This window comes from Alligator mississippiensis, chromosome 11 (assembly GCF_030867095.1).
Source record: "Alligator mississippiensis isolate rAllMis1 chromosome 11, rAllMis1, whole genome shotgun sequence".
Lineage (NCBI taxonomy): Eukaryota > Metazoa > Chordata > Crocodylia > Alligatoridae > Alligator > Alligator mississippiensis.
This window is the reverse complement of record NC_081834.1, coordinates 19,484,495-19,512,040: the sequence shown is the minus strand read 5'-3', so window position 1 is coordinate 19,512,040 and position 27,546 is coordinate 19,484,495. Positions and strand designations below refer to the sequence as shown.

Sequence of the window (27,546 nt, the reverse complement as noted above, 5' to 3'; positions counted from 1 at the left end):
AATCTAGTGGTTCTCAACTTTGTGGGATCAAAGCACTCCTCAGAAAATGCCAGCTCTTAGTTTTCACTTGTTTTTTGACTAAAGAAAAATAATAGACCATTTTTTATATTGCAAAGAACTTAGAAAGACCACTACAGGGTAGAATGTTTTTAACACTATGAATTCCTATGTGAAATCTCTAGGTTTATTGTGTGAATTATGCTTGCATACCTAACAGTGCTAACATTGCAAGGCACCTTATGGCACTCTTTAAAGCACCTCAAATCATTAAGAATCACTGATCTAGTCTTTAATTCAATTAAACTCTTATTGAAGTCATATTGAAATTTTGCCTGAATAAAGGACTGTGGAATACAGAAAGGCTCTAAAATCTGAACATTCAGAAATATAAATGTTGTCTGACCTGTCCAATATTATGTCCACTGGCAAGAGAAGCACCATAACCTCTAAGAACTTTCCCCTCCCTTATTGTTTGGGAAATTACTAGAAAATAAGAGGCCTGATGACCCAGTGATGAGTAATGAAGAATATTAGTAAATGGGTCAGCAATAAATTAAGGACCCAAATCTGCCAAGATTTTACTACTGTGAATGCCCCTTAAAACGTATATCATTAAATACAATGGCTAGTAGCAAGTGTCTGCAGAAGCAGGGCCTTAATTTGCTGGCATCACTAGATTTGCTAGCACAGGTGAGCCCATAGGTGACATGTAGAGGGGACATTGGGGGAGGGGGGAACGTGCCCCCCCGTGATTGACCACCACCGAAGCCGCTGCTGGCTTCTGCGGGCCATCACTGTTCATACCCGCCTCCTCCTTGCTGCTGACATGGCTGGTGGCATCTGCAGGCAGTTCTCGCTTGCTGCTTGCCACCATGGTGCCCCATCAATCTCAGGAGGCACCAGTCATTCATGGCTGAGCCTAGCTGATTAGATCGCTAACCTGACTACTGAGTAACAGAAATCGGAACATTGTCTGACCTGTTCAATACTATGTCCACTGGCAAGAGAGGCACCATAACCCCCAACAAACAGAGCTCCAGGGAGGAGGTAGAGGTAATTATATTCAGGTGGATCTGTAGGTCGCTTGAACATATCCAGCATTCGCTGTGTAATTAAGAAACCACCTGTTGGGAAATACAAGTTTGAACTGTAAGAATGAGCAGATAAATATATACACTCAGGGACTCCTATAAATACAAAGCACCTCTGTACATGAACACAGAGGTAACCCTCCCTGATGCTATTTCAGTTGCAAATAGTCTGCAAATATTAGTTGTAATTTGATCTGTATGTTGTTAGCAAAGACCTTGTTTCCACTTGGACATTATTCTATTCAATTCTGTTACGTAACTCATTGGTTTTTTAAAATTATTTTTCAGTATCATGTTCTCTCCACTGAAGGCCAAATTATCCCACCTGCTTGCTCCTTTCTGTGAGTGCAGGGACTTTGGATGCAGCAGAATTATTGTAATTCTGCCATCCAAAGGGAGAGGGAGAGGATTCTTGGAGGCTATGCCCACAGTTTGCCCTATACACAAGAACATCTCCCTGAACTAAAGAGTATAGCAGACATTTATTTGTAGATCTGGGTAGGAGCAGGCTATGGAAAGGGCTGCCTGGTCTGCCACTGGCCATCATATGGGTTTGCCAATTTAGATCAAACAAGCAGCATTCCTAAGAGTGAATTACTAGCCATGAAGCAGGTCTTTTGGACCTGAAAGTCATAGCTTGGGGGGATGGCCATGATGCCCCTGAAACTGGGCTGGTCACAACAGTCTCTTTGCCCAAGCCAAAAGAGTGATTGAGACTGGAAGTAATTTACAGAGTCATATGTAAGGTTATGGTCTTACTTGCCCACTGAGCTGGCCAACTCTAGAGAGAAGTGCATGCCACAGCTCTTTTAGAAAACATAGAGCAAGCAACAGGCATCACACATCTTGGACAATATGCCTCCCATCTTGAATAAGGAGTTCCTGCAAGCTCTACTCAGTTCTAGATATGTTTGCTCTAACCTTACGTATAAAAAAAATTTGTGAACGGAAAATAGTTTCACCAATAAAAAATGGTCTAATGGACTAGGAAAGATCTATATCATCAGGTTTCTTTGAGAGAAGAAAGATTGTCAAATTGTTAGGACATGAGCAAAGTCTTGAGAAACCTGGGTTCAAGTCTCTGCTCTACTAAATAGATCCTAGGTGGTGATGGGCCTCTCTTTGCCCCTGGTCCTAATCTCTGAAATGGAGATAATAGCACTTACAAACTTGGCAGGATTTTTGCAGTGGTAATTCATCAAGAAAAGGTACAGATATGTACAGATATGTACAGATACTATGGAAATGGGACCATACTACCATAATGAGAGTATTATTAAAACCACTATACAATTTCAAATATGATGTTACTACCTGCTTTAGAAATTATTGAAATCTTTGTAGTTATTTCCTTGCTGATATTTCAGATGCCACAGAATCATAGAAAAATAGGGCTGGAAGGAGGTCATTTAGTCCCACCTCCTGCTTAAGGTGGGGTGGGGTCTAGTCCCCTTGTCTAAACCATTCAAGATAACTGTTTGCCTACCCTACTCCTGAAAACTTCCAAGAAAAGGGATTTCACAACCTCTCTGAATAATCTGTTCCAATGGTTAACCATCCTGATAGTTAGAAAGTTCTTTCTAACATCCTAGCTAGATTTCCCTTGCTGCAATTTAAGATCATTACTTCTTGACCCATCACTTACAGCTACAAAGACTAGTCTATCAATATCCTCTTCATAACATCCTTTAAGTAGTCAGTGGCTATTACCAAATCCCCCTGAGTCTTCTTTCCTTCAGACTAAATAATTCCAGTTTTTCCAACCATTTTCATGTTTGGACAACAAATTATTATTATCAGAGTGCTTGTATAAATTGGGGGGCCAGATAGTTGTTTTTGTAGACTGAATTTTACCAAACCAAGATTCCCAAAAGTCAGATGCTTAAGTCCCTCCTAACAAGGCCTCTATATCCAGAGGTGCTGAAAATACAGAGCTCCTTTTGACCTCAATATGTTCTTTTGAATGCTTATCACCTTTCAAATCAGTCAACACATTTAGCTGTTTTATTATCAATCATAGAATCACAGAATATGGGAAAATAGAAAATTAGGGTTGCAAGGGACTTCAGGAGATCATTTAGTCCAACCCCTGCTCAAAGCAGGACCATCCCCAACTAGAACATCCCACCCAAGGCTTTATCTAGCTGCATCTTAAAAGCTTCCAAGGAGGAAGAGTCCATAGTCTGGCTAACCTGTTCCAGTGGTTTACTGCCCTTCTAGTGAGAAAATTCTTCGTAATATGTAACCTAAACTTCCCTTGCTGCAACTTGAGACTGTTGCTCCTTGTTCTGTCATCTGCCACCACTGAGAACAGTCCAGCTCCATCCTCTTTTGAACCCCACTTCAGGTACTTGAAGGCTGCTATTAAATCCCCTCTCAGTCTTCTCTTCTCTAGACTAAAATAAGCCCAGTTCCCTCAAACCTTCCTCAGAAGTCATGTGCCCTAGCCCCCTCACAATTTTGGTTGCCCTCCTCTGGACTCTCTCCAATTTGTCCACACCCTTTCTGTAGCGGGGGGGCCCAAAACTGAACACTGTACTCCAGATGTGGCCACACCAGTGCTGCATAGAGGAGAATAATCAGTTCCCTTGACCTGCTGGCAAAACACCTACCAATGCAGCCCAGTATGGTGTTAGCCTTCTTTGCAACAAGGGCACACTGCTAGCTTATTGTCCAATGTACCCCACAGGTCCTTTTCTGCAGAGCTGCTACTCAAACAGTCAGCCCCCAGCCTGTACTGGTGCATGGGATTGTTCCATCCTAAGTGCAGGACTTTGCACTTGTCCTTGCTGAACCTCATGAGATTCATTTTGACCCAATCCTCCCATTTGTCCAGGTCACTCTAGCCCTACCTTCCAGAATATCTACTACTCCCCACAGCGTGGTATCATCTGCAAACTTGCTGAGAGTGCACTCTATGCCATCTTGCAGGTCATTGATGAAGATATTGACCAAAACCAGCCCCAGGACTGACCCCTGGGGCATCAATGTAGGCACCTAACTTTATTCATAGGAAGTCGACCACAGTTTAAAGCACGCCCAACACCTATGGGCCATGTGCCAGATCTGGCCCAAGAAGGGACTGAATCTGACCTATGAAGGTCTTATCTAGTCCATGTTTTACAAACACACACCAAGCCCCTACTCCTGCCCAGCCATCTGATCTGGTCTATGTTCTGTGTTCCGTGTTTTATTAATGGACATCCAATCCCTTGCTGCTATTCCAGCATTTCTGCCCTGTATAGAAGACTTCTCTCTCGTAGTCCACTGCAGCCTCTGCTTATGGTCGCAGCCAAATTAGCCAGTCCAAATTCTCACTCCTCACATTTTTGTGACATATTTTTCTGTGGAGGGCTGAATTACAGGGGTGAAAGATCAGCACAGAGTAGGGATGACTGGACAACAGGAATGGATCGGTGGCCCAGGATAGCTGCCTGGTCAGAGGCCTCTGCAGCCCCGGTTAGTAAAAGGTTGATGACTCATGGTATAAAGGGAAAAAAAAAGTCAAATCTGACTGTACTTAGCCTCAGCAGTATTCTTTAAAAGAGAGGTATTACAGGGTAACTAATATTTTAATACTATAAAACAATTTCATTTCTAATATAAGATCCCCATAGCCATTTGTGTCCAGAAAAACAAGTTATTTCCATCTAATATTCTGTGCAAAAAGTCAGTAGGAATTAAAATGTGTCTAGGGCCAAAACAAGGCCCCTATCCTCAAACTCTACTTAGGGTAGGATCCAATCAATCATTCTCTCTATTCCCTAATCCATTGAAATTCCAGCAGACAAGAAAATGCCAGCAGACAAAGTCTCTGGCTGCAAAATGTTCAACTTCAGCAAATTATAAATGGACTCCACAAGGACTCACTTCAAATTCTAAATTTGCAAATGCAGTTTTGGACACGCATATTTGGCACATAGTTATAGCGTCTGTTTGTGCATGCAGATAAGACCATTACCTATGTCACAATCCAATTCGTGAGTTCAAATGAATACTTTGTGCATGCAAAGGGTTTGCAAGTACAAATTTCAAAGCCATTTTAATGCTCCTTGGGCAATATGCCCCATGAAACATGAATCATGATCTCTGTGAGATTCAGGAGAGTCTCATGAGATTGGCTAAAGGATTTTCCATGCCTCCTAGTATGCCACATACTGTATTTACTCAAATATAAGATGACCCTGAATATAAGACAACCTACAAATAATTTGACTCTATAGATAGAAAATTTATACATTTGTTATAATTTTCCAGATACAGAATCTAATTATTGGAGGTTTGCCTTGGATTTGTTCTTTTCTCTGCTACAGCAAGGAAAATAAATCTGTGGGCCAGATAGCCCCTCTGCCCCCCACAACTTTTTACCCCTGCAGACCCTTCACCACTCCTTACTGTCAGACCCTGCTCTCTCTGAGCACATGGAAATGAGGCGCAAATTTGAAAACACTGACCCTGAAATAAACATACCTGTAATAATTTGCCTATATGCTTAGTTCATCCAGAATTGATGCATTTTGTCTATTTTGAAACTGCTGCAAGTTTTAGCACAGTACTCCATAAACACACTTCTAAGCAGCACTTTTGTACCTTTTATATAGTACAAACTATGCATATTAGTGCAAAACCAAAAGGCTCATGATTTACTATACAGTTCAGTGGCCTGGGCTGAAACAGAGTCAACAGCATTTCAAGCCATGGTGACCCCACAGCTCAGCACTGCTCAGTATGTGTGTGTGCTCCAGATACCCCCCAGAAAGGAGCCATGTGCTAATTAGCCCCCCACTCATGACTGAAAATAGGCATTCTTGTCATGAGTCTCAGGATCCTCCAACAAAGTATATGCAGATGGGGAACTTGATCTAGCTCCACTTCATGGAGGGAGGGGTCACACTAATCAGATGTAACAGGCTAAGAGAGTGTGTGACAAAGGGATTCTGAATGAATTGTTTGGGGCCCTGTTTGTTGATGTTTGCTGACATTTAAGGCTGGTGAAGAAACAGGACTCACTGGAAATGGAGCTCAGCTCTGGGAGTGAAGAAGAAAATGAAATGTATTCAAGGTAGTGGCTCACTATGACTTTTAAGAGAGTCAGCACTAGGGGAACATTAGTATATATCATATTCACATAGGCTGCACTACCATATCCTTGTGGTAGTATCCCTGCTCTCAGGCTTTCCCTCTAGGTTGTTCCTCTGGCCTTTTGTCTAGGGGGCATCTGAACTCCAAGGCCTCCAGCTTGGGACCTGTACACAGGATGACTGCTATGGATTTGGGAGTACCTGAAGTTCCAAGCTGAAAAGTCTGGGAGGTGAGATATTTGCTGGTGGTAGCACCACAGACTTGAATGATTGAGCTCTGCTCAGTCAACAGAATTCAGAACTAATTGGGCCTGGGACATGAAATTAAAAAGAAAAAATCAGTATGTTTTCCCAATATGGGCCATGGGTTTTATAATCATGTTCAGTGTTTGCTGCATATAATCAACGTCATAGTTGGTTTCCATTACTTTTGGCAGCAGTTTAATGATAGACAATGTATTTAATGAGGTTCCCTTGTATGTGAATGTAAGACATAAGGCTTTTTTCCCCATGCTGACTGGGGGGAGGGGGGGGGAGAATCTCATCCCATATTTGAATAAATATGGTACATATTTGATGTAGTCAGATGGTACAGTCCAGAAACTTGCCCAGGTTTTGATACAAAAGGTTAGCTGATGGCATTTCATAACACATACAAATGTAACATATACAAATGTACAAAAACATACTCTAGACACATACAAACACTTATCATAAGATATGGAGAATAAACAGTGCTCACCTGCAATATTCACAGATGAAACAAATGCAGCTACTAAGGCTAAGGTTTGAGGAATACCGCTAGGGAAGTAAGATCCTCCCATTAAAACCAAACCTCCAACAGCAGTAAGACCTAAACAAACCAGAATAAATCAATACTTCATAACTGTACATATGAACAATTCATAAGTAATTAATCCACTGCAAACCAGAAGCAAGCAATGATTCCTCCTGGTATTGGCAGAAGCAAATTTAGAAATAAGGTATGACAGCTGGACAGTTGCTTCGTTCCTTTCAGCATTGTGGACTCAGAATAGTACATTGAGATCCCCATCTTCCATGAGCACACTAGGACTTTGGTGGGTTTCCCACCTTTACACTCCACCATGAAGCCTTGGGGGAAACCTGAAGGAAGGGAACAGCCAAATACTCCATGTGCAGTTAAAGCTTCTGCTGCCTCTCAGCCACCCAGAGAGTTCTACATTTTTGCTAGACTTCCTCTGTGATGAGTTGATTATCTGTTTGTTCCAATCCTCTTCCTTTCTCTTCCTCAGCCTCTAACCCATATTTCCTCTATATCTGCTCTTGTACCCTCTCCTTTGCCTATCTTCCTTATCCCCTCACCCATCAGTGTCCCCTGTTCCTAAGGTTGGACCTTAGGCTCTGTCATAACAATCAGAAAACTCAAAGCGGCACTAAGGTGCTGTGGAATGAGCTGTTATGGAACCAATCATACTTGCAGAGGCTTCTGAGGAAGCTAAGTGAAAAAGTTTCATGATCTTAGCTGTGATCTTTGTTAACAGAAATCAGCTCCTGCCAAGTTGCAGATGTACAGTAAACTATGTGTAAGAGCACTGCAATATTATTTTTCATTAGTTACACAGTTCACAAGATGTGCTAGGTGCTTTAGAGGCCTGTAAAAGACCCCAGAATTAAACTGTGCCTTGAGCTCAGCTCATTTTAACATGGATTTGCTTATCTTGGGGGAGCTAGGGATTATGCTTCAACAAATACAATCCTTAGAAGAGGCTACAAGTGTATAGAAGGCAGCTGCCTGTTAAATGAGACAGCATGTTCTCCTTGAACAATCCTGCTAAATGCCCCAGCTCTGCACTACAGAGAGAAGTCTGCTCCCAATGTAAGATTACAGTTGTGCCCAACTCCTTGAGTTCTCCCTCCCATATAACAATAGTGGCCCAAGAGCACAGAGAAAGCTGGCAAGACCAAATGAAGGATGTGGAAAGGGAAACAGCCCACAAAATATCTGTTGTGATGTAGGGAACACTCACTTTTGGTTTTGTCATCATTCACATTAGGATACTGGGCAGTAAAAGCAAAAGCTACTATATTTACTTGACTTACAAAAGCATGATTCTCACCAAGTCTCCAGGGGGGTGCAGTCAGTGAGAGCTTTGTGTGGGGAAATTAATCTCAGCTACAACTAAAGAATAAAGACAGCATTATCAAGTGACCACAGGTTTGTGAGTTCCAGTCCTAATGTAACAGTTAACAGGACACCTGCCTTTGGCTAAGCCACTGAACTTCATATCTCTGGTTCTCCACCTGAAAGTATCCTAGCATTGAATTTGACTGTAGATCTGAAATACCCACAAGGAGAAAGAAGAGCTCACTTACCAGAAATTGCATTTGTTACTGACATGAGCGGTGAATGCAAGGCAGGAGTGACTCCCCAGACAGTATGATAACCAACTATTCCAGCAAGCCCAAATGTAGTCACCATTTGGGTAAAAGCAGAATTGGGAGAAACAAGCCCCAGTCCCAAAATGCTTGTCAAGCCTAAAAAGAAGAACATATGGTGAAGAATAAAAGAACATTTGTCTTCATTAGTCCTCAAAATATAGACCAAGAGGTCAGCCATGTTCCCACTGCTTTACCATAGCTATCTATCAACAGGAGCAGGAGACGCCTCCAGACATACTTCAGTATGCCTAACTTTTATTCTATCTTTGCCAAAGCTAAACCTAGCCAAGAATAGAACTCTTTTTTTTATTTTGTTTTTTAAATCATGGGACCCAGACACAGAGCTACCAACAAGTAAAATCTGTGAAATGTAAACTATTCAGATTGAGCAAATCATAGAGAAAAAGTCCATCAAAAACAAAGGAAAAATGGCATAGATTCTCCAGTAATTTCTCACAACCTTTACTGCATTAGTAGGAAACAGACCACAGTGTACCACATCTGAACATTATTAAAACAGGCAGACCACACAAACAGTTCAGTAATACTTAGCGAGAGAAACCATCATTGCCTTCAGTACTAGTCTGTTTGACCTGATGTGGTAGAATTTCAAAAACTGTTTTTACATTTTGGGAAAAGGTTGTACCATAGTCATAAATACATGATTTCAAATATATTTTTACTTATAGCCAGATTTTCCCTCTCTTACTCTCATCTAGTAGCATCTTATTACTCAAATCATTCTAGTGAAATCAATGGGAGTATTCTCTGAACAAAGTAATACACAGTATAAGCAAGGGTATCAAAATCTGCTGGTAGTGGGGAGTTAATTTTTAAAGGGCTAACCAGCTGAAGACATCTTTATTGAAACATTTATATGTGCATACAGAGCACTCAGCATTAACTGAAGAAAAAAAATCTCTAAAGTCAGATAATAAAGTGCTTATATGCCAAGGAAAGTATGCAAATATAAACTTAATAACTTATCCACAACCTGGCAATGACAATGGCAAAATCACTGGGAGGAGATCATAGTTGTGATGAGACAGTGATGGGAATCTTTGGAGTACCATATAAGATGAAATAAGGGAAGGATTAGTAATTGAAAGCAAGTTCTTAGATCCTTTTCTAACTCCCTTTAAAATCCATTCTTCTCCACCACCAGAAAATCCCTTTCCTCAGGCTAATGGTTACTCCTGCTGTTGCTCATTTATCAGGCACAGGAGTTTAGACAGTGGAGACTCTTTACTTTCATTAAGGATTGTATTTTATTCATTACCCTTTGTTCTTTTCAAAGAAACTTAATAGTAGAACAGTGTCATGCTGTTTATGAGAGAATACTATTCATTATAATGAAAACCTTGTTATCTGATTTACTTTCCATTTAAGTAGTATGTTTTCAAGTATAAATAGTCATAACAACAACACCTGGAAATCCAGAACATAAAATGCCTCATTTGTCTGTCAGGGTCTATATGCCGGTTTCAATGGGTTTGGAGTTTGGCCCCTGAACAGCACAATGTTAGCTCTTTATTATACATGCAGTTAGCAGCACAACACGTTTTTTGGTAATATTATATAGACAATGACTTAAGATCGAGTCTCTAAAAAAATACCCTGTGTTTCCCTAAGGTTTTTTTTCTTGTCCATCATTCAATTGGAAGGTAACTCAGGAGCTTAGAAGTGTTATTTAACCTTTCTGCTACTGTTCAATATTAAAACAATTTATAAAGATCTATTTCACAAACTGGTTTAATTACTTTTATTCCTAGAAATATAGGGAACGCAAACAAAATGGGTCATATAGCCAAATCTCTCTGATGTATCATTTACCTGCTGTGTAAGCTCCAGCTGATGTCATGGTCTTCCTGAATGGTGAGATCAAAGCTTGTTTCTCTGCTTCTAACTCCTGCACAGATTTTGGTTTAGCAGGAGCAGAAGGTGGTGCTGTTCTTGGTAAAGGTGCTGGAAATAAAGTCTTGCCTTCCTGTTAGAAAAAATGATGATCAATGTTGTGGATTTCTGTGCCTCTTGCCCTCTGTGAAATAATGGGTTGATCCTCTAGCTTTATTAGGGCCAGATCCTGTTGCATTTACTTACGTGAACAATTCAATTGAAATCAATGAGATTATCCATGTGAGTAAAGGTACAAGGGCCTTTACTTTTTATTAATGTAATGACAATTTATATTTATTCTAAAGAAATTATTAAAAATATTAAAAATCCTTATTTTTCATAAATCAGACATTTTAATCTATATTTTAATTTAGTAAACTTATATCTGCCAAATTGGCACTGATTGTTGAGTTCTGTTAGTCACAAAAAGCCATCTTTGTCCACTCTAGCCCACTAAGGAGTCACAGGACAGAATATGGTCTGGCATTTTTAGACTATTACATTTGATGTATTTCACCCTAATAAAAAATAAATATATGAAGAATAAAGCAAAAAAAATTATAAAACTGACTCTTAAATTAATATTGCTTTGAAACTGAACCTGAATTCATTGCTTCTTTATAATGAGTCTTCTACCAAAAAGTCATTCCAACCTGCCAATATTTAATCACTGTGCATAACTATGCTTTGGCTTAGTGCAGGGGCGGGCAATTATTTTGGGCAGAGGGCCACTTACTGAGTTTTGGCAAACCATAGAGGGCCGCATGACAGGCAGCCAGGGGCAGATAAATACTAATTTTCTAAATTTTTTTAGGGGTTCCACAGGCCGGATGGAATGGCCTGGCAGGCCGCATCTGGCCCATGGGCCGCATTTTGCCCACCCCTGGCTTAGTGCTACCTGCAGACAAATATGGATCCTGGACAGGTCTGACTTCACCATATCAACAGAAATTCACTTCATACTTTCTTCTATTAAAAAAAACAAACATCCCTGCAAAAAATCAGCCTACCCAAAGAAATTTCTCATGCATGGAAAAATCCCAGCACACACACAAGTAATCTTAGTTTTCATGTACTTGAAGTCATTTCTCTTGCATTTAAACTTGGGTTTCATTTCCCAGTCACTGGTTTATAAAGGTATGCAGATCCCTGCTTTTAAGACAGAGGCTCTGAACAATATGATTTACTGCTATGTTCTCATTTTCTTTTCCATGCACTAAAGCTAGAACATTTCTAGCTTCAGTCATATCGTCTCTTCCAGCAGCAGTGCCCTTGTTCCTCCCATACTAAAATGACTATCTCAGATAGACACCTCCAGACACCAGGGCCTTCCAGCGTTCAGCAGAGCCTCTGGTCATGTTTGTATGGAGCTTAGTAAGACTGTGTGAAGCTTTGGTCCCTGGTTTGATTCACTGGAGATTCGGCCCATTTTGGTGGCTGAATCCCCAAATCCAAATCGAATCAGGAGACCCTATAATCACTCTGAATCGAATCAGTTCAGAGAGATTCCGAAAGATTTGGCGATTCAGCCATAGACACAGCTTTAAATGTTTTTTCTACATACCTTAAGGTGCTAGAATGCTGCAATGGTGGGGCAGATGGAGCATCCTACAGGCACATGTGGGGCTCCCCAGCACACTTGGTAGCAGACCTGGAAGTGGACCAGAAGCCGGAGGATGCAGGGGGTCCCCTGTGCGTTCTCCGGTGGTCCTGGAAGTGGACCGGAAGTACTTCCAGTTCGCTTCTGGATTTGCTCCCGTGCTCCTGTGTGATGCTCCATCCACCCCAGCATCTCAGCGTTCACGAGCCGTGCCTGTTACCTCGAGGTATGCAGAAAAAACATTTAAAGCTGTATCTGTGTTCAAATCACTGATTCTCTGAATCAGCGTCAAATCTTCAGATTCGGATTCAGCTAAATCAAATCAGGGACAGTGATCTGAATCAATGAATCGAATCACGGTCCCTGATTCGGGCTGAATACAAATTGAATAAGGCCCATTTTGGACACCCCTCAAGGTTAGCATTCTGCATTGTGACCGCAATACCTTGCTTGAAACCTGAGTCAAAGCTGTTTTTAAACTTTCTAATGGTCTTTGGAATAGATATTTATGGAGGCAGTGGAATCACCATCACTGGGACACTGATGAATAGCTGTCAGGTGTATGTAGCTATAGTTGATTCTGCTCCAGAAAAGGGAGATGCATCAGATGCTCTGCTCTATCAAGATCTGTTTCATCCTTTTAATTTTGATTCTCTGATTCTCATACTAACTGAGGTCACTTCAAGAACCCCACACAACTTGCACGCCTCCACTCATGTCTCACCCCTTGCCTGAATACATCACCTCAGGTTCCCAACATACATTGGCCCCAGAGCAAGATATCTAATAGAAGATTTGATTTGATATTTCCTACAGCATGACAGACCAATCCCTAGTATTGAATCCTTCTTTATGAATCACAAATTCAGTATGAAGGTTGAATGTCAAAAACTGAAAGTATCAACACTTTTATTAATCTCTCTGTTGTTCTTTCTTTTAACCCTAAATATCTCCCTGATTACAACTCCTTATTTAAAATATAAATTCATCTATTAAGATGTGGCTAACAGAAACATTCATGTCCTTCACAATACACTTTTATAGCCATTTCTTAAAATTATAAAAATGAGCTTAAAACTCACCTTCATTATCACAGTTCCTCTAATGACATGATCAATAGTCCCATAATCAAAATCATCCCTTGGCTCAAAATAAAAATATTCTTTGTCAGGAGAAATAGCTTTTAATAATTTCAAGATGTTGTTGGAATAAAGGCTACTGGCCTGAGTAGCCATTCTACTTGGCAAGTCTGTATAACCAATGTGCACCACACCCTGATGAGAAAGAAAAATAAACTAATGTCAAACTTTTTAATGTATTATCTTGAAAACCGTTCGCATATTCTCCATAGATTTGATGAATATTTTAAACATGCCGATAAATCACATTCACATATGACTGCAGACATGCCTTACCAAAGCCTTCTTTTACAAGTTAGGGACTTTCTTTCAAAGCTAATAGCTTATTCGGATGCATGAACAAAAAAGTTAACAATTTTGTCAGCAAGCCAGCAACAGAACAAGCTGGGAGGCCAGTCAGGGAACTGGCTTCAGAACCAGATGGTGCTTATTTTGAGACTAAGTCGTCAAGTACTTTTTTGAGTTTGAAAACACCTCTTGTTTGTCTGATAAGAATCAAATTGCACAATGCATTTCCCAGTTTAATTGCACTCCAGTCAGTCCCAGGAGGAAGATATGCTTTTAGATAGCTCCATTTTCAATACACTTCAACTGTATCGAAGAGGATGTTTCCTTAGGAACAACTCGCAGAGTGAAAGTGGAAGAGTGTAGTCTATCAAAAAAATCCATTTCAATCCCATACCTTCAAAACAACTGCATATGTTCTGACCTCGATGCAGTGCCCTAAATTCTTTTTTTTCCCTTTTATTTTATCATCATTACAATGCATTCCAGTATTAGCCATCTGGACCTTGCAGCTGCCAACTCATCCCATATGTAGCCACAGGTGCTGGCTGCAATGCACATTCAGAAATAAGGCTAAGGATATTATATTCAAGTATGGCAGTTACAGAAGAAGTCAGTTTGAGTTAAAATTGAAACATTGTCAATTGGGCAGCTGTGTGCAGCTGGCTTTCAAGAACACAGCCACAGAATATTAGCCACTGTCTAGAAAAAGACATATAGCAGGCACTGTAAGGATTTTATTAACACTTTATGCCCCATTCCAGGCATTCACGTAATACCCCACTCCAACAAGATGCACAGTCATTAGTTCCTTGCAGGGGGGCACTCTGACTGCCTCTCTTGCAGTGAAGTCATGGTGACCCCTAGTGGCTTCAAAGATCATTTCCTTTCCAAAGAAAAAAGTATAAAATTCTGAAATTTGAAAAAAATTAGAAAAAATAATGCAGAGTCTTCAAGCTATTATAGGAGTTAGGCAGGTAATGAAGATCAATCACCACTCTGCTTTCAGAGGACAGTTACACAGAAGGAATCTTCTCTTGGTCAAGAACATTTATTGAAATCGTTTTCCACTGTAGGGGATTCACAACTCCCTGCTGGAGACAATTGATTTGGCAGTAATAAGAATGGGAAATTAACTGAATAGTTGGAAAAAAGCATAGCGCCTTCATAGCACCTTTGTAGCTCGTATCAGCCACAGAACCCTACTTTATGTAGTGCTGTGGCTTCAGGGAAAGTTTCCTCTTAATGAAAGTCAAGAGATATTGGCTGCATCTTCCAAGCTCTTCTCCTGTCTCTTCATTCCCTATTTCAAGGTTTTGTTACCATGAGCTGAGGAAAGCCCATACCTTGATTTCTTATCTTTCCTGTACAGTAGTTACTAACTGTATGTTTTTGAATAAGCAGGTAGGCCTCACATTCCACCTGCTGTTTGAGAGGGCACAGCAAAATCCACTATTGTTGGAACAGAAGAGCCCTGCATCAGCAGAGTTACAGTACATCCAAGGAAGATAGGCCACAGGGGAGAATGTGGACCTGAGGCATCCAAACTGCACTTCCATGTGGGCATAACAGTAGCTCAGGAGGACAGATTTAACATCAAGCTGACCCAAAACAAAATTGTTCAATTCAGTTCCAGGCAGTGAAATATTTAAATCTGAGAGTCCAACCCAAACAATACATCTTACTTTATTTTCCTGCTGAAAAATTGAAAAATATTAGCAAAATCAAAGTTTTCCTGGGGAAAAACGATGCTTATGCAGAAACCACATTTTTTGTCCAAAATCTTATAAAAATTCTTAACCAGCTCTCTGAATGAAAGATTTTGCTGGTTTAAAGCAGGTCTGGCTATAAATTTTGTACAAGCTCATGGGATATTTGCAATGAGAGGCAGATAGCTAGGGAAGCAAGGAAGGCAAAGCAGCAGTGCTGCTACACTCATAATTTTTGGCACAAGTCTCACAGTATTTTCTCTTTTCCCATAGAGGACCAGCTGCTAGAATCAAATTACCACAAGAGACTCTCCATTTTTTTTTTAAGTAAGTTTGTAGCACCTGTGCCTGCAAAGAAAAGCTTGACAATATGCCTCCAGTATGTTCCAGGAGGTAATGAAAAAAATACACAGTTTAGTATTAGTTTTATCTTATAGTTTTTTGACCATACATGATTTTTAAAACATTTTGTTAGTGATGGTGGATAGCGGAAATTAGATAAGGAAAATTGCTTTAATCTGAATATTTGTAAAACTGCAGAGGTCTTAGTTTTGTTTGAATTGCTGCACTGGCATGTGCAAACACTGGGCTACCTAAGAAATTGCAATAATTTAAGCCTTCTCCATCACTTAAGTTTTTATAGAAACAAATGTATCTTGAGGAAGGAGATGAAATCGACAAAGCATGACTTCTTTTAGTCAATACTACAATAAATGCTTTAGCTACAGACAAATAATTGCACCTTCTAATATCTTATGAATATAAAAGTCCTTCCTTTTCCAAGCCACATCTGACATCAATATTAAGCTAAAAATGGCTATTCTCTTTGTAAAAATCCACAGCTCATTACTGTAAGATAGAGACATTGCCCATTATTGCTTTTATAAGTCATCAAATAAAATGTATCTCTAGATCAATTCTCTTTCCCTTTTCCTATGTTTGGACTTTGGACAGCTCCAATAGCTTGTTAACAAAACTCTTGGGAGGAATGTAAGTGCATTTATGGTTATGGTTATTAAAAACACAGTAACCATGCTTATATAAACCATGAAGCATAAAATCTTCAAAGATGCAATGGCATCTAAATAATATTCCAATTTGTGATTTCATTACTTGCAAAATGAAAGACTCTCCTGTATTATCCTGTCATCCATTGGTGACTATCATAAGACAATGGGATGTCTTCAAGGAAACATGGTAAAATCTTTGTTAATGTTTATTACTTTGTATTTTCTTCCAACAAATTTGAAGTGGTGGTTGTTTTTTTATGCACTTCAAACATTTGTAAGCATTAACTTATATACTACAGACCTTGTGAATGTAGAGCTCTTCAGGGTGAGTTGTTTCCACATTCCCCCCAGCCTCAGATGCAAGATCTACAATGACTGAGCCATCCTTCATTGATTCCACCATAGTCTTAGTGATTAGGATTGGAGCTTTCTTTCCTGTGGGAAATTGTAAGAAACCAAAGAAAGAAAGAAAGAAAGAAAGATAGAAAAAAAGACTTTGACTTTTAAGAGGCATTTATTCCAGGGAGGGTGACAAATCGGGGCCAGTAAAGAGTATGTACAGGTTGGCCCGAACACCTGGGCCTCACGGACATGGTCCTGGGCTCACGGCCTGCAAGGCCTGCCCGTACACTCTAGACTAAAAACCATAGCGAGCCAAAGGTCTATTTACATATTTACATTTCTGCCAGCGGGGACACCCATGGGGGGCCTCAGGGCTTGACCCGCGTGAAGCAAAGTCCAAGGCCTCGGCCCGCTGGACGCATCGCCGCAGCTTGAGCAGCCAGGGGTGTTACAGGGCGAGGAGCAGGCGCCCTGCCTCGACTCGGCAGAGCGCCCCCTCGAGGGCCCAGCGTTCCTCGAAGGTGGGCACCGTCCGCCGCAGGACCGCGTGCTCAAACTCGAGCGAGAGGCGGGCCCGCACCAGCAGGCGGAAGAGCTGCAGGGCGTCGACCATCCCGGTCCCGGAGAGCCGGTTTTGCCGGCTCTTCAGGGTGGCCATCATGGCCTGGCCCAGCAGGAAGTTGGCCAGGCTGACCACAGCCCTCTCCACTGCCCGGTAGGGGAAGGAGTGGACGTAGACGTCCTCAGAGAAGTCCCAGCCCAGTGCCCGAAGCAGAGCACCCAGGGTGGCAAAGAGCGGCTGCAGCCGGGGGCAGTCGAGGAACACAAAGCCCCTCAAAACCCACAAACCAAAACCCTAATAAATATATACATATATTAATTCCAAACTAAAGTGGGAGCAAGGAAAACATCTGGCATATTGTGTTTGCCACTGAAAATAAATAAGAAACAACTAATAACTTAGGCTGCCTATAGATGTGCTGGTTCACATTCTTATTAGAACTCTCTAGCATCACCTCACCGACACATGTATTAATCCTACCCCCCCACCCCGGGCCACATTTTAAAATGATTGTGGGGGAGCTTTAGCTAAAGCACTCCCATGGCCATCTTAAAATGTAGGGGTTTTAATACACATGATGGTGGGCTATTTTAATTAGATCAGCTATGAGGGAACCGGTTTAAGTGAAACAGCCCCTCCCCATCCCTGAGCACATGTATAGACACCCTCTGAGTCTGAACCTAGAATTACTAGATAATTATTAAAACAAGAATAAGCTACTTTAATCCATGGAGTAGACATTGACTATGGCCCAGTCCCGATGCTACTATTCATGTATAACTGCCATTAGATATGTAGGTATAAGCATACCTTCAAGCTCTGCAATAATCATAAAGCTCTGTCTTACCTGGAATAAGAGCAGTACTAATAACAATATCCACATCTTTACATTGTCTAGCAAACAATGCCAGTTCTGCTTCAATAAATTCTTTAGACATTTCTTTTGCATAACCTCCGACCCCTTCTCCAGTTTCTGCAATGTCCACTTCTAGAGTTTCTGCTCCAAGGGACTTAAACTGCTCCAGTGCTGCAGGCCTACACACCAAGTACAGAGATGACAGATACCAGGACTTTCATTTCATCATTTTATAAAGACACTGACAAAATTATACCAGCTACAAGGTAACATGTTGGCAAGTTCTTTCCAGCAGATAGCAGATTAAGTTGGAGAAAAACAATGAAATACAGGTCCAATTCTGCATAAGCAAAACCCTGCACCAAGGAAGAACACACATCTAAACAGTCCCACTGTGGGGTTTATTGTGTGCCTGGCTGACATGACCTCATTAAGAGCAGCTGATGTCTCCTGGAACTATTTGAGTAAATATTGAATTCTGAAATCATTTTACCTACACTGTATATCAGATTTTTTCCTCCTCTTTGGGTTGCTTCCCCCCTTTCTGGGATGTAGGCTGTATCAACAGAAGCATCAAACTATGCAACAGTTCCTCTCCATATGGAACTGATGTGGTTGTACCTGGAATGCTGCATTCTTTTCTGGAAACTGATATGAATAAATTGGAAGGCATCCAGAGAATTAAAACAAAAGTGATTATAGGGGAAAGAGGGGCTGATTTCTTATGGGAAAATTAAAGGCAATAGCTTGACTAAAGGATGTCTTTGTAGCAGATAAATATTTGCAGGTTTCAAATACAGAAGCTCCAGTTCTCTAGTGTGTGCCAGGAAACCCCTGCACATGGGCAGATCTTCCACTGACTTCCATGGATGCACATTGGCCAGCATACAGAAATCAAAGCTTGGAGAAGAGCAAGGCCCTATAACTATCAAAATAGGATGAAATGCAGAGAGAAATTTTAAATTGAATATCAAGGGACTGTTCCTAACAATGAGAACATTTACACTGTGGAAGGGTCTCCAAAGGGAAGTAAGAGAACAAATGAATTAAAGTGGCTGGGACCTTGAAATATGACAGGACAAAGAGAAAGAAATGGCCTCTAGTTAACACTCCTAGACTGGCAGGAAGATGGGTTGAGTAGCCTAACAGACCATGTCTAAACATTATTCTGCCTTATTTTGCAGGTGGGATTTTCATGAAAAATTAGAACTCAAATTTGCATGTACCTGATTGGCATGGCTGCAATGCCTAGAGTACATGTATAAGGGGGAAATTAGTGCACCAACATATTAAGACTGGCCCAAGTGCAGCATGTGCTCACAGCATCTTTGGTGCTCTGTGTTCAAAGGGATTTTCACCAATGTAAACAAAACCAAAACTTGGCTCAAAATATGTGATGTAAATGGAAGCCCAACATTCAGGATTTTCTTATCCTACCTGGTGTCAAATCCCCTGACAATGGCTCCCATTGCTCTAGCAGCTCCTGCAGCAGCCAGCCCAGCCACACCACCACCAATTATCAACATCTAGGAAGTTGAAACATACAGAGTGTTAGGAAAGGGCAGTTTGTGTCCATCAACCTCATAGCAAGCTGTAGGTATAATGCCCCAACCTTCAAAAGCATTGGTAGTTAAAAGAGCATCGGAGGATACAAAATGTAACGCTTCATAGAAGTTTTAAATTGTATCACAACACACCAAACAAGTGGCTTGGGGCAGGAGAATAGGTGGCCTGTCCCAGTAAAGGTGTTTTGATGTTTCAGGCCTTATGTCTAGTAGTTGTGTGAGAGTGTGCCAAAGTCTTTAAAAACAGGCTAAACAAACACTTGTCTAGGATGGTTTAGACAGGGATGATCCTGCCTTGAGCAGAGAGTTGGACTAGGTGATCTCCTGAGGTCCCTGCCAGCCCTATGATTTACTATGATTCTATGATTTACAGAAAAAGATAAGGTAGAATGGTGCCAATTCTTCAGACAATTAAATTATACAAATATGAATGCTGTTTATTTTCCTGCCCACAACACACAGACTCTCTCTCTTTCTCAAACGTTGATAATAAAGACTGTTAGTCCTAATTTGATCAGCTCTTTGAATCTTTATCTCAGCTTTTCTTCAGGTAGTATTTATGGACCAAATTCTGCCCTCAGATATGAATGCACAAATTTCACTGAAATAGGTATTAGAGCACAGAATTTGCTCCATCTATTGGTAGACTTTTCCTTTAAAAAAAAAAGTGTCCCCATCTGTCTCTGGGTGTGATATGATTCAATGTACTTTTTGACACTTAATAAATTATTACAACTGATCAAACATATGCCAAAGCCTCTTTTAAAAATGCAAATTGGAACCAAACTGCAGCCAAGTTCTTCTCTCAAGTCATTCCCCTTTGACTTCAGGGGCATAACACATGCATAGATGTGAGCAGAGTTTGACCTGTTGTTAGCCAGAAAGACCTGTTCTTGGGGCAGTGGGGAGATCATGGCCTCAGATTGTGCTCTTGGAGGTGCACTACTTCTTAAAGCTTCTGAGTGCACACATGAAGCAGACCAAATACATCTCCTTTTATGACACTGGCATAAGCAATCCACTCAGCAATCCTGTTTCCTCCCAGCTCTTTGAAAAAGACAAATGCTTTAGGTGGTTTTCATGGAGATCATACTCTGTATTCTGGAGAGCCCAGGGATGGCTATTATGCCTAACATCTTTATGGGGGTGCAAACTTAGAGAAGGGTTTATAAAGATTTACACCTTTATAAAGAGCAGATACAATCTGGCCCCAATACAAATAAAACTGCAAGTGAAATAGCAACAAATGGCATTGTATCAGGTAACCCCTAGATTTCCCACTTGTATAACAAAACTTCACTCCTTGGATATACTATTAGTTACAGCACTCAGCACAGAATTTTATTCCATTTAAATCAGCGCTAACATTCATACCTTTGCAGGAGGAACTTTTCCAGCTGCTGTTATCTGACCAGTAAAAAATCTACCAAAATGATTGGCTGCCAGGACTACAGCCTTGTACCTAGAAAAGTCAAATAAGAGAACAGTGTGGTAATGCAGTAACCCTCTGCAGAGATAGCATAAGGATAGATAGGACCCACTCACATGCCTGGATACAGGTGCCTATATACAAAGTCACAGCACAAGAGCCAAAATCCTTCAGACAAACACACAAATGAAATCAATGAGATCATTAATAGAAACTCCATAAAACAAACAACAGCTATTTGACATCTTAAACCAATAAATCTGCTAAATGAAAAAATACATCCAGATGTCACGCCAATTTATACCAGTGGTTTGTAACACAGTTTTAAAGCGAATGCCTGATGAAAGATGATTGCTGGGAAAGGACTACATTCCAAGGGTGTGGACACAAGGCATAAATAAACTGCTTACTATTATTACAATACTTCTGTGTCTTTTTTACACAACGGGTCGGCTGTACTGTCTGTACTCACCTAGGTAAGAAAGTCAGTCCATTTGTAGGGACTTGCAGGCAGAGTGTAGGCAAAGTTATACTTGCATTTGTAATGCTTCAAATATTACGTTTATCTACAGCTAAATATATATTATTATTTAAATTATGGTGATCTATACACTGCATTAAGCTATAACCAGTGCAACTGCCTTAACTCTGCTGAGTGTATAATGGCACAGAAGCTGGTCCACTGTCAGTACCATGCAATAGTATAAAGCAATCGTTCAGTAAGTAAAATCCTGGTCCACTGAAAAGAACTGTAGCATTCCCATTGACTTCAATGGGTGTGTCTAGACGAGTCTGCATGTGCCTCTTGCAGCATCTCAAACCCCTTTGAGACGCTGCAAGAGCCATGTGCGGGAATGGCAAAAGGTTCTCCCCACTGCAAGTTTGCAGTGAGGGGGCAAAATTAGACCAAAAAAGGTAAAAAACTGTTGGTCAAAAAAAATGAAGCAAATAAAAGCAGAGCAGCCAGAGGTTGGGTCCTACACAGAGATGCTCTGGTAGGAGCCGGAGCGTCTATGTGGTTGGCCCTCACCCTGGTGCTGAAGCATGCTGCCTGCCCATGCAGGGCAAGCAGCATGCCAGTCACAGGGAGCTGGACCCGGGCTCCACTGCAGGTAAGTAGGGGGTGGAGGAGGGGAGAGGGGACCTTGAGGGGGGGGCCCTCCACTGGCTCCGCCCACTGCCCCAGCCCCCTGCCCCACCTGGCCTCATCCCCTGCCTACCCCCAAACCCCCCTGGTCCCACCCCTCCCAGCCCTCCAAGTCCCCCTGATGGTTGCCACACTTGGCCCCACCCCCCAGCCTGCCCCCCAGTCCTCTCCATCACTGCCCTGCCCAGCCCCATACCCCCCCAGCCCTCCAAGCCCCCCATCACTGCCCTGCCCGGCCCCATCCCCTCAAGGCCCTCCAATCGCTGCCCCCCCACCCCAGCATCCCCACAATTAGAAACAAAACAAAACAAAAAAAACTCCTGGCACTCACCAGCAGTTCCAGCTGCCATCTGGGTCACTGGGCAGGAGCTGGCAGAGGATGGGGCCAGGCAGGGCGGCAATCCTAGGGGCTGGGGGAGCAAGCGGAGGTGGGGCACATGGGCCCTGCAGGGGGGTGGTAGCCCCTGCGGGGGCCATTTGGCTCCTGTTGGGGGGCTGTAGCCCCTGTGGGGAGCTGTAGCCTCTGATGGGGGCCTGCAGCCCCTGGGGGGGGGCTGTGGCCCCCGTAGGGGGCAGCAAAACATATAGGTATTTAGAATTCATTTTATTATGATGATGGAGACACTGGTAGGCTTCCAAATTGCTTTAAAACTCTTGATATATCAATAAAACATTGCCCAACTGATCACTCTCTCTCTCTCTCTCTCTCTCTCTCTCTAGGTCTTTTTTTTCAGGTGTGGAGGAACATGGATTTTGGGGTATTTTACAGAGTGACTTTTTTAACAGGGATTTTTCAGTTTTCCAGTAGGGAACACCACAATTCCTGCTAGGGAAGCCAGTGGCAGGACCCTGACTGCTCAGTGCTGACACCTTGGACCCAGCTAGAGGTGGCTGATCTCCTGGCCAGTTGGTGCCAGGAGGACATAGATTCATATAGATGTTAGGGACATGCTTTGACAGTTCAAAGCAGGCCACCACACTGGGAACATCTTCCGGGTGACAGCTGCCCAGATGGCCTGGCAGGGGTACACATAGCAGTAGTGCTGCACAAAGGCCAACTCTGCAGCCACTGCCCACTGGCAACTGGCCCAGAGAGGCAGATGCCTCAACTGGCTGTGCAGTCCCCACCCGGGTCTGGCAGGTGCACAGCAGGTCACAGCCAGGCAGCAGCCCTCACTGCCAGACTGCTGCAGTGGGTAGTGGGTGCAGGGAACTCTCAGGGCTGCTTCAGCAGTCCAGCTGGCACAAGAGGTAGTGTCCCCAGGTATCAATTGGCTGGGCCCCAGAAGCTCCTGAGAGTGAGTAGCCCTGAGCTACTTGACAGGGCAGCTTTTTGTACTGATGGGGCCAAGACAGGACAGCTTTTTATACTGCCTGGGACAGTACAGGTGCTGGCCCCAGGCTCTAGCTCCCCCTGGCTACAGATCCGGGAGGAGCCAGGCAGGGTTATTTTGCCCCAAGTGGCACAATTTGCCCCACAGCAAAGTGCATGTCTGGGCACATGTGTTGAGGCAAAAAGCCCCAGCTCAAATTTGCACTGCTTCTATTTTTGCTGCTGCAAGTACACGTGCCTGCATGTGTCAACCCGCCCAATGAGGCCAGGATTTCACCAGTGAATAGAGATGAGAGAAGAGAAAAAGTGAGACATGCTAATACTCAAGTTGAGCAAGAGCAAAAAACTAAAAGTATGACATATGCCAAATGGATTCTAACAGATGGTCCCTACTTAACTGCTCAGACCATGAGTAAAACTCAGCCCCACCATACATCCACCTAGGATTGTATTCAGTCCCATTAAACTTTTCTTTGTTTCAATTAAAGTTATCCATGATGCCCTTCACAAAAAATCCTAGCTTTATTAGCAATCTCCCAAAATCTAATTTTAATATGATTATTTTCTGTATTAGTTTTCTGTATTAGAACCAAAATTAATCTTCTGCCATGGAATGTTATCCATTTTCTTTTCATAGTAATGTGCCACTGGAGTGACTAAAAGTATTTTGGGCTCAGGGCAAATAGGGAGGTGGATGAATGTTATAAACAAATATTTTAGGGTAAGCTTGTTTAAAAATGCAGTTTTGTTTTGAGCTATGTGCTAAACTACTGGAGGAAAATCAGAGCATTTGACACTAAATTAATCAGATAAAGTTTTTGGCTAAAAAATAGAGAGAGAGTGCATAATGGGAAAATACTATTCATCTCTATAGACCAATTGTTTATATTTGCCAGGGCTGTCAGTAAGACCTTTTAAAAAGTATTCTCATGATTTTGTTTATGAGTCTGTGAAGACCAACAGTAATGACTGTACTGACATTATCATTGCTTGTAATTTTTCCCCCTTAATTGCACCCTATCTGCATACATGAGAAATGATTCACATAACCACACTTCCATCTGACAATAGGAAAAGAAAAATACTACACATGGTGTTGGAAAATTAGAAAATATTTCCTATGATGAAAATCCCAGGGAGTAAAGAAATCTCTAGCCTTTACAATGCTGCGTAAGATAAAATAAGAAAATACTGTGTAGCTGCATGCTTTACATATGAAATGTGCTTGTTTAACTCAACAACGTATTTCTGTTCTCATTCAAAATGATCTTTTTATACATTTGCCTCAGTTTTCACAAACATTACACAATTTAAAGAGACTGTGACATGCAGGAGCATCCCATTATTCCTTTCCTAACACAGCTCTGAATCAAGAGGAATTCTACCAAACCAAATGGAATTAGTTGCATTGGTAAATGATGTTCTCAGCTTAGCCTAAATTTAGTAAAGACTCCTGGTGGAAGGCAGGATGATTCATGAAGATGTGGAGAGCACTGCAGTCAATCATACTCATCTGTGTGCCGTTTGAAAGAAAGTAGTACATATTTCCCTGAAAGAGGGGTGGCAAATCATGTTCCATTGAGGCCACTGTTGCTAGCAGGCATGAGCCAGGCACCTTCTACAAATACTGACATGTAAGGTTTCCCTTTTCCTTCACATAAGTCTTGAGAGCAGAGGGGTTTTCCATTGCTATTTCCAGTTTCCAGCAGGTATGTCTGCAAGACCAAATTTATTACTTTTGAATTGTTCCATTTTTTGGTGGCTAATACCTGAACCCGTATTTCCATAGGTCAATCCATCAAACTGCCAAGCAAGCTATCTTGCCTATGGTACATTTCATTCTCATTTGTGGAGAGAAAGTGAAAGGAAATTGGCTGACTTGTATGGTATGCTTCAGTTCATTTCTGGCTATAAAAATTTGGTTAGAAAATCCTGTGGAATAAAAATACCACATCAAAGCACTTTACATACCAGTGTGTATGAGCTTTTAGTTCTCCCTTTTCCTTCTTTAGTAAAAATTACTGAATCCTATTTCTGTGGTTTCCAGCCTAATGAGGAAGTGATATTGTAATGTGCTTACCCTTTTTTGCTAAGGGACTGGTTTACTCATCTCAGATGCTTACTGTTTAAATATCCAGACACTGATGAGTAATCCCGGATCATGTTCACATAAAGTGCTTACTTCTTGAACAGTCTTGTCCATTAACTGCTTCCTCTCAAATAAACAAACAGATGAAAGAACCCTCTGATTTACATTTCCCTAGCAAGAAACACAAACAAGTTCTAATCCAAGAAGAAGTTTAGGAGAAATAAAATGGTGGTGAGAGTCATCAGGGGTGTCAAACGTATGGCCTACAAGCTGGATCCACGCTACCAGCAGACTATGGAATTTGGGGCATGACTAGCAGTGGGAAGGGCCTGCCACATAATCTGTTGTCCTGGGACCCTCTTGGACATGGCATTCAGTGGTAGAGAGGTGAGTGAGGGCTGTGTTGATATAGCCCCGCTCACCCTGCAGCTTCTTAGCTTACTGATATGGACACCACCTCTGCAACAGGAGGCAGCCGCCTGGCCTGTGGCGACTTGCCACACTATCATTGTATGGCATGCTGCCAGCAAAAGTTAAGGTTTGGGCTAGCACAGTCTTTTGTCCCTAAAAGTCATCCTATCAGTTCATGGCTATTGGTAGAATAATATGTGAAAGTCTATGACATTGCTGTTGTTTTTGGTTTATTTGTTCCGTGAATAAAGGACAACAGTCCCTGACCCAGTTGTTTCAAAACATCATTTACATTTGAATTTAAAATGCTTTAGGATTTAAAAAAGAAATGTGAATGTTGTATCAGACTTCAGGTTTGGCACATCCTATGTCTGACTGTTAGCTCATTGTTTACTCATTAACAGGGCACTGGGACAGCTGAGTCCTGGGAAGTGTTTTGGAGAAATAGCCACCCATGGAAAAGGAAAAACAGAGTTGTTTTGTTTCTGTCTTTTTTGGGGGTGTAGGACAATTGAGTCTCCAGATGTTGACAGCTAAATGTGAATAAAAAGAGGCCAAGCATCTGATATAATGATGACAACGCTTAGATTTTTCTCTGTTCCCTACAAAGGAGCATTTTAAAGTCCCTTGGAGACAGAGGGAAGAAGATATGCATAAAACGCTTTCCTGCTCTATGTTGTGCAAGACATTAACATTAGAGGACTATATTCACTCTGATCCTTTACAGGGGAATGCCATGATGTCATGCATAGTGGGCAGGATTCTGTGAGAAAGTATTATCAGATGTCTTCTGAATAAAACATCAGTGGCGAGGCAGCAAACAAGTGGCGAGGAAAATGCCTTGTTCAATGAAGCACTTAAATATGTTTGATATCTTTACCAAATTGATTCTGTTTAAGACAAACTGGTTCAAATTTTAAACCATTTCAATATGTAGCCTATGTACATAAATAATTGGTCCAATATTTAAACTAGTTTGTTGTGCTTTTTTTTTAACGAGTTCCTTACATAAATCTAAATGGCTTTGAAATCAGTTCCAAAGCTGAATTGATTCAAAATGCGTTTATTGCTGACTGGTGATTGGTCTTGATGGCTTGGCCAGCAGTGCAATGTGATACTATGTGGGAGGTTAGGGTTCAAGACCAGCAGGGAGATTCTTGCACCTCTGACTGTCAGAGCATAGAATTTTTGTAAGGGCAAAATTTTTATTCCATGGGGAGCACCCAAATTCATGCAGCCCCTAGTGTCAGGCCTCAAAGTAGTAGAGTAACTTCAAAGACAGTATTACAGCTTCTACTTCAAACAAAGGAAAGTCCAGTTTGCATGTTGCTATCAATTCATAGTTTCCACTGCAAAAGATCTTATGTTTCAGTTTTACTTATGTGAAAGATCATCATGGAAAAATAATAAAAATTGGTATGTTAAAGCTATGCCAAATATAAGACACATTTATCATACTGTCGAGGATATTTAGAACCACATGTGTTTCAACAGGCTTGCTGAACTTAATTTTCTCTCATACCTGCAACAAGTATAGTGCTCAAACAATTCACATATCTTCTACTGGTAAAAAAAAGCAG

General features: G+C 41.5%; 1 protein-coding gene across 1 annotated transcript in view; it reads right to left on the bottom strand.

Annotated features, from left to right (window-relative positions):
• LOC102565872 (NAD(P) transhydrogenase, mitochondrial) overlaps positions 1-27,546 on the bottom strand; it is a 91,675-nt gene that overhangs the window by 30,528 nt on the left and 33,601 nt on the right. The window contains exons 5-13 of the mRNA XM_006278155.4: positions 20,932-21,019; positions 19,430-19,518; positions 17,984-18,171; positions 16,534-16,667; positions 13,172-13,363; positions 10,427-10,580; positions 8,528-8,689; positions 6,915-7,025; positions 979-1,124 (exon numbers count right to left, since the gene is read on the bottom strand). Of these exons, the coding sequence (XP_006278217.1) occupies positions 979-1,124; positions 6,915-7,025; positions 8,528-8,689; positions 10,427-10,580; positions 13,172-13,363; positions 16,534-16,667; positions 17,984-18,171; positions 19,430-19,518; positions 20,932-21,019 (1,264 nt within the window). The remainder of the gene's footprint in view (positions 1-978; positions 1,125-6,914; positions 7,026-8,527; positions 8,690-10,426; positions 10,581-13,171; positions 13,364-16,533; positions 16,668-17,983; positions 18,172-19,429; positions 19,519-20,931; positions 21,020-27,546) is intronic.